The sequence below is a fragment of the Triticum urartu genome, chromosome 5A (assembly GCF_056163025.1).
Source record: "Triticum urartu cultivar PI428250 chromosome 5A, HENAU_Tu73, whole genome shotgun sequence".
In the NCBI taxonomy this organism is placed as follows: Eukaryota; Viridiplantae; Streptophyta; class Magnoliopsida; order Poales; family Poaceae; genus Triticum; species Triticum urartu.
Genome location: NC_141877.1, coordinates 356,673,844 through 356,681,584, shown reverse-complemented (window position 1 = coordinate 356,681,584; position 7,741 = coordinate 356,673,844). Strand labels below are relative to the sequence as shown.

General features: G+C 45.8%; 1 protein-coding gene across 3 annotated transcripts; it reads left to right on the top strand.

The window, feature by feature from the left end:
* Positions 1-548: 548 nt before the first annotated feature.
* LOC125508912 (uncharacterized) lies at positions 549-6,987 on the top strand. Of its 3 annotated transcripts, XM_048673718.2 has the most exons (8): positions 549-2,199; positions 2,281-2,320; positions 2,400-2,451; positions 3,398-3,443; positions 3,545-5,324; positions 5,435-5,488; positions 5,577-5,958; positions 6,105-6,987. In XM_048673718.2, the coding sequence occupies exons 5-8, from the start codon at positions 5,103-5,105 to the stop codon at positions 6,242-6,244; spliced, it is 798 nt and encodes a 265-aa protein (XP_048529675.1). In that variant the 5' UTR covers positions 549-2,199; positions 2,281-2,320; positions 2,400-2,451; positions 3,398-3,443; positions 3,545-5,102; the 3' UTR covers positions 6,245-6,987. The 3 variants fall into 3 exon arrangements, 1 of the variants encoding a protein (XP_048529675.1); XR_007283865.2 differs by lacking the exon at positions 3,545-5,324 and having other exon boundaries at positions 557-2,199; positions 5,577-6,014; XR_007283867.2 differs by lacking the exons at positions 3,398-3,443; positions 3,545-5,324 and having other exon boundaries at positions 557-2,199; positions 5,577-6,014.
* The last annotated feature ends 754 nt before the right edge of the window (positions 6,988-7,741 follow it).

Sequence of the window (7,741 nt, the reverse complement as noted above, 5' to 3'; positions counted from 1 at the left end):
GATTTGTGCCAACGTTGGAATTTCGCCGTTGATGATGGCGTATGTGTATGAAAGTCATATGTCCTCTAATTTATGTGATGGTATTGTTCCTTCTATTTTATTTCTGGATCTGTTGTTTTATATCGAGCGGCGCCGCGGAAATTCGTCATGATATTTTTTATCCGCGTATTCAGCAACACAGTATTTTTTTATTTTATGTAAATAATTTTATTTGAATAATATCTATGCGCTATATTTTACTTTTGGCCCAAATCAGTGTCAACAGATACCCCTTGAGGTCTGAAAGCGGATGATTTTTTTATTCGGATTCAGAGCTCGAAAATACATGTATCCCTTTTTTTTACGTGCTTGCAAGATTTAGCTTTATCCCTGGAAAGGTACGCATATATACTTTATTCAAATGGCCGGCTTGACGTTAGGCCAATAGCGTACCGTGCATGTGAAAATTTGCTTGGATCCTTTAACTAGATAAGGCCTTAATCTTGGAGGTTTGCTATGAGTCTGCCGGTTAGTTGGGAGTCTCAAGGTTAAGGAGTTGACATTTAAACAAGAAGAGTTATCCAGAGCTAGCTGCTACTGCCGATATCCCAGCCGCGTACTGGCGAGCATCTCTCTCGTCCTACGTCTCGTGTCGCCCTCCCCGCGGGCGGCCCGGGCGAAACCCTAGCCGCCACTCCAGCCCCCCTCCCAGATCTCCCCCTCCCCTCGCCGCCGCCGGCAAGCGCCGCCGGGCAAAGCCCGCGTGGCGTCGGTGGCGGCGGGGCCTCCCATTTTTTCCCTCTCACGAGGCCTGGGCAGCGCGGGGTCGCTCGGCCAAGGAGAGGAGCGGGGACGCGGCGGGCGCGATGCGCGCGGCGAGCAAGCGCCGGCAGGCGTGGTGCGCGCGGCGAGAAGGCGCAGCGAGCGTGATGGGCGCGGCGCGGGGTGTGCTGCGTGCGGCGAGAAGGCGCGGCGAGCAGGGGCCGGACACGATCTAGGGTTTCGGCGGGCCCTGGGCTTCGCTGCTGAGCAGGGATGCGCGACGGCGCGCGTGCGTGCACGACGCGAACCAGCTGCGTGCGTCGCGGTGGCGTGCGGGGGTTTCCCCTGTGCCGATCTGCCGGGGCGGATGCCCGGTGGCCTCGCGCATCTGCCATGGCGGGCGCTCGCGGGAGTGTGGAGGGGGCGCTGCTGCGTGTTCTTGGATTGCAGGGGCGAGGAGTGGCGCTGTGCTTGTGCGTCGTGGAGGTGTGGATGCTGGTGGGCTTCTCCCTTCAACCGTGTGCACGTCCAGCTCCTAGAGCAGGGGTGCCGTCCATCCTGTTGGTGCTTGGGGAGGGTCGGGCTCACCAATTCCAGCGCGGAGGTCCGGTCCTAGCGCGCGGCGGCGCGAGCCTGTTAACTTTGGCTTGGTTTTTTTGCTCTGTTCCGGTGCGCTGCGGTGCGGGCCGGTCAGTTTAGGTTCTTCTCTGGTCTTTCTTGAGCGCTGCGGTGCGAATTCTCGCCTAGATCTGCGCACGGAGTCAGAGGATGGCCGAAGCCGACTTGGTTCGCCCAGGTCCTGCGAGCGGCGGGGCAGACCGGTCAGGTTGGCATGTGCTCGCTTAGTTTCTGCATGCGGTGGCGACATTCCCGTGTCTGGTAGTGTGTGCCTGACTTCATCCGGCCCGGTGGCGATGGGTAGGTCTCGGATCCTGGATGGGTGGCGGAAGACTTGGCTCCGGATGAAAATCCTGCATTGACCTCGTCGGTGCCGACGGTAACGGCATCTATGGATATCGTCTTCTTCCTTGGAGGTACCGCCGTGGAGCTCATTGCTCTTCCTACCTCATGGCTGAGGTCTCGGGTGAAATCCTAAGATCTGGCGGAGCCAGATTGGATGATGGTGGTGTTAGCAATACCACTTCCTCCTTGGAGGCGTCATCTTGGTGACCTCGACGATGGATTTCGATGATGTGCACGGTTGTCGACTGAGCTTGGGTTTGTGTTGGTGCCGGCGGGTTTCTTTTTCTTTCTTTTCTTTTTGCACTAGCCTTTTTGCTGTGCTTTCCTCCTTTGGAGGGCTCTTGTTACTCATCTTCTGATCAATGAATTTGGCAGTTCTCCTATCAACATTTAAAAAAAAACAAGTGTATTTTATTCTCTTTTCATATCTCCGGGCCTCAGTGACTACGGCGTTTTGCCGATCTTAATCAAACTCCGCTCTTCGGCAAACTTCGGGTACGTATCGCGATTAAGGCAGTGATGACATCTGCCCTTGTGTCTCCATCATCTAGCTGAACTCTGATTTGCTTTTCTTAGGTACAGAAGCTAGCAACTTTGATTTCAGGCTCAGATGTTGGTGAGTACGTCATTGCTTCTCTTAGAAATAGATTATTCATGTATCTTAACCTGACTTCCCATCTCCCTTTTGTTTTCAGGTGAGGTGATTACAATCTAGTAGAATAGATCGCCCGTTCGTTTTCCGGCCAGGTAACACTTCGAGGCCTGTCTCCTTCCTGTTCTATTTGTTTGAAGTAGGATATGTACATTTAGACATGCATGCAACGCACAGTGTACAACGTGTGATTTTTTGTTTATATATGAGGATGTTGTCTCTTCTGAATGTATGTGTGATCAAGCAACATCTTAGTTTCACGGTTGGCGTGCCAGCAAGTTTGTTTGAACTTGGTCCGTCGTACAGCCATGAAGACTCATGTGTGTAGTATAGATCCCTTTCATCTTTGATTGATTTTCTTTTATGTAACCTATGTCAATAATTTCCTCACGAGTTTCGCTCGGCAAGGCCTATCGTACAACCGTTGAGATCAGCACCGGATTTCTTTTCAGTTGGTGTTCCGGCAAGTCCCTATATAGACTTGGTCCGTCGTACAACCGTTGAGATTAGTAAGTATAGCACATATGTTTACAATATGATTTCTTCCCAGTTGGCGTTCCGGCAAGTTCGTATATCGGCTTTGTCCGTCGTACAACTGCGGAGATGATTACAAGTGCCGTGTATATTTAATATGCCAGCAATATGTTTTTCTCACGGTGGGCGTCCCGGCGAGTCCGTATGTGGGCTTGGTCCGTCGTACGACCGTGAAGATGATTATAAGCGCCACATATACATTATGTCGAAAATTTATTTTTCCCACGGTTGGCGTCCCGGCAAGTCCCTATATGGGCTTGGTCCGTCGTACGACCGTGGAGGCAATTATTAGCGCCACATATAGATTATGTTGAAAATATATTTTTCCTACATATAGATTATGTTGAAAATATATTTTTCCTACGGTTGGCGTCCCGGCAAGTCCCTACGTGGGCTTGGTCCGTCGTATGATCGTGGAAACAATTATAAGTGCCACATAACATATACAACCAATGCTTGGATCTGATGTCTTTTATTTACTCCGGTGTTTCCCTTTTTGTTTTATAGGGAAAGTATTTAATGGTTGGCTGAAGGTAGTTGCTAATAAAGCTAGGTAACACACCGTGACATTTCCCCCTCTTTTTTTATTTAACTAGGTCTTTCTTTTACACATACACATGCCATCATATTCATTTTGTGCCTTTTTATATATAGATGGCGCATGGTGAGGGGTTTGTTCCTTCGAATGAACTATCGATTTGTCAGTTAGCTGAGCGGCATCTATATGAGCCTAATACTAATGAAGAGGTCAACCCAGTGATCAGACAGCAGGTGCTCGCACATGCGGATTTGACACGCCATCCTCATGGTTGGAATGTGGGGTCTACTCTTAGTGACTATTCTTTTCATCCACTAGCACCTTACCCTAAACCTGATCATGAAGCCTACACCCTAGGGACCAGGATGGTAGCAAAAGGTCTAGATTGAGATGGTCACACAGTCGAGTATGTTCCGCAACCCAAAGGCTATGTTGAGTGGGGCATCTCTATATTGAATAACCACTCGTTTTGTTTGAAAGAATAAGCGGAGAACACCGATTACATATATGGGGCCATTTATTGCTCTCTTGGTGAATATGAAGTTTCAGATTCATTACTGAGGTCACTACTGGAAAGATGGGATACAGAAACAAATACTTTTCTTTTTTCATCTGGTGAACGCACCGTGACTCTGCTTGACATGCTTCTAATGTTGGGTCTTCCTTTAGTTGGAGATCCATACGAGGAATATGTTCCCTCTATAGATGACCTAGAACCTTCAAAGCTTATGTTCCCAAATTTCTTATCTGGCTTTTTAGAAGAATTCTATCGGCTCAGCCGCGTAAATGGAAGTGTGATTTTTCAAGTTTGGTGTGACCATTTCCATAACAAACGCGAACGCACTTCATCTTTCACCTCCCTTCGGGAACAACACATGTACGTTGTGGCTTTTATAGCCCACTGGCTTTGCTCTTACGTGGTTGTTGGTGGGGGGCCTTATATTCGTCCCGGTGTCCTTCTGATGGCCTCTTGGATCGTTTTGGGTCGCAATATCTCTTTGGCCCCCTCAGCACTTTGTTCATTGTATTATTCTCTTCGAAGGATCAGTATGCACCCCGTTGCCCCCTCTTATGAGAAAAGAATTTGGCCAGTGCATTATATTGCGGGGTGGATGGGTCTCTATTTGAGAAAACCATTTAAGGACAAAGTGAAAGGGAAACATCTTCCAGATGTTAAGCAATTGCCGATGCAACCAACCATGATTAAAACTATGTTTTGGGTTCCCATAACTTTCAGTCCTGCTAAGGCACGCATTTTCCTTGATGACCGAGCTAATATTTTTTGGAATCCTTATACTCCAAAGAACTTAGTCGGGGTGGATCAGTTGCAAAGGTCTTTCACCATTTCTTCACATCGGGGTATGCTTCCATGGAGGCGTGCTACTGATGTTGATGATCTTTGCATAGCGGAGCCATATCATCCTGATCGAGTTGCATGACAACTTACTTTGAGACAACAAGTGCCCTATGCTCCGCTGGTCAGCGTGTACACAAAGAAGGATACTGGGGTTGCGTATGCGTATTGGTCGCATTTGTTACGCTCGGACCAAGGAGAGTTCCAGTACCTTCTTAATGATGCGCAGGCATTTTCTTTTGTGGCCTGGAACAACTGGTGGGTGGGATTTATGAAACCATTTAACAACATATTCAATACTCTTCGTCCGGGCATCTCGAATGGTTCCGCAGAAATGTAATTTTCTGAAACGCGGAGAGGAGTACATAGTTCCCCGCAAGCTTTCGGAGAATGATTTTGTTGTTATAAAGGAAGTCTCCGCCAGGGGTAAGGAGGAGCATATTGCAGCCATCAAATTGAATGGAAGGAGAATTATGGACCACCGGCATCCCATTTTGTGTGGCTTTCTCTCAAATGATGAACCTTTAATCAACTCTAAAAAGGTACGATATATATATATATATATATATATATATATATATATATATTTGGTACTACTATAGTTCGTATGCTCCTTTCTTTATCTCATTTTTTCTACATCTCCTTTTAATAGAAGAAGCGAAAGGTTAAGGATGTTGTCGCTACTCAACCCATGAAATCTAAAGAGGTGAGTTAGTGGTCTGCGTACAACTTGTTCATTTCTTTGTTGTACTGATCAGTACTAACATATCATCCTTCTATATATGTGGCTGCAGCAAAGTGGCATACCAAAGTATGTTGTTGCAGTTGGTTCTTCCTCTACTCATCCATTGCTAGTGGGTAGTGATGATCTTCCGGAAACTGCCCCGGCCACCGGCGGGCAGAAGCGTAGAAATTTATCGCCCACTCATGATGACGAGGAAGAGAGGCTCCCCCTCAAGCGCAAACTTGATTTTTCACAAGAATATGATTTTTCTGAACCAATAACCTTGGACGGTCAATCGTTAGATGTTGAGCTTAGTAGCTTTGTTAATGATGAAGATTTTGGCCATGTTCTCACGGGAGAAAAGGATCATGGCCTTGGTGACCTCTTTAATTTATCCGACGAGGATTATACCATTGATGAGTGTGGCACAAGTCGTCTGCCTTCCAACCCGGGTGTGAAGCTGTGCCCCATACCCCTAGTGCTCTTGATTTCTTGTCAACTTTACCTGGTAGTTTATTTACCTATAAATACTTATTTAACTGGCCATGTCTATAAACCATCATTATCATCAAATTCTCACGACTCTTCCGTTTTTTAGGTTGCGACCAAGAAATTCGCCACTCACAAGACCCTGAGGTGATGGTTGTATCAGGGAAAGGCGCACAGATGGACTGCAGTTTCATCAAGGACACGTTTATGGATGCTACGAATTTCGTAGTGAAACGAGTCCTCGAATGACTGAACGACTCTGCCCTTGGTGATCCCGAGCGACGCATCATGCTTGAGAGTGTTTATCAAACGCTGCCCATGCAAGTGCTTGAGGTAGCTAAGGTGCAGGCCATTTTGGTCGGGCTTATTGACCTTTCCAAGAAGTTGGAGGGTGGCCAGACCGAATTCATGAGGGAATCTGAGCGAGATGAACATGTTGTTGCTGAAGTAGAACTTAAGATTAAGTCTGGGCATGAGGTTTCCAAGGCCATAATTGAGGACTTATCTACCGTAGAAAAGAAGTGCACTGAAATGGAGGCGCGGGAAGCAGAGCTGAAGGCCTAGCTTGAAGAGGTTACTGCTACTTTGCACATGCTTAAATTGGAAATGGAACAGCGCTGACAAGCACATGATGCCCATCAATCTGAACAGAAGAAGTTGGTGAAGAGTCTACTGGATACCAATGCTGGCAAACATACAAGGCTTGCTGAATTTAAACAAAAGACAATAAATTTAAAGACCGAAGCAAGTCAGTTGTTGAACAGCCTGCAGAACTGGCGAGCTCCTTGAGAAGGCCTAGACTTCGCTTAGTTTTTTTATTTAGCCATTTCAATCATTGTTCCATTTCGAACCATTTAATTTCCAGTCTTCAGTTTCAATTCAGATGTATCAGTGCTTTATTTCTTCATGTGGGAACTTTAGATTTATATATGATATACTGGTACGCGGACTAGCACAGATTTGACGTTGAAGCATCTTATTTATTAACATTATCGTTGTGTATGGCCTGAAGCCTTATTATCATTCCAATGTATGTACGTACCATTTTTCTTACAACAGTTTAAGCTTATGGAGCCTGTTTGATGTTTATGTATTTTTTTATTAAATTTATTTTTTACATCATAGTTTATACTTGTAAGTTGTTGGAGTTTATAAAAAAAATTCTGCCACAGTTTAGACTCGTAAGTTTATTGGAGTGAAATTTATTTATTTTATTTTAAGTGCCACAGTTTAGACTCATAAGTTTATTGGAATGAATTTATGTGCCCCGGTTTATACTCATGAGGGTATGGAATACGCTCGATGATTTATTCATAGTTTATACTCGTAAGTCATTGGAGTAATTTTTTTGTGCCCAGTTTAGACTCATGAGGGTATGGAGTATTTTCTTTTTTTCCTATTTGCCCCAGTTTAGACTCATGAGTTATGGAGTACACTCGACGATTTATTCACAGCTTATACTCGTAAGGTGTTGGAGTAATTACTTTTTGTGCCCCAGTTTAGACTCGTGAGGGTATGGAGTAACATCCTTTCTTATGCATAGTAACTCCTAAGGAATTTCCCATTTACTGGTGCCGACGAGTATTCCCCATCTGGTGATATGATTCTATATGCGCCGCTAGAATAAACCTCTTTTATGACGAAGGGACCTTCCCATTTTGGTTCAATTTTTCCTTTCATCCGTCGTGTGATATTCATAGGATGGATGACCGCAAGTACTAGATCTCCTTGTTTGAATGACCTTCT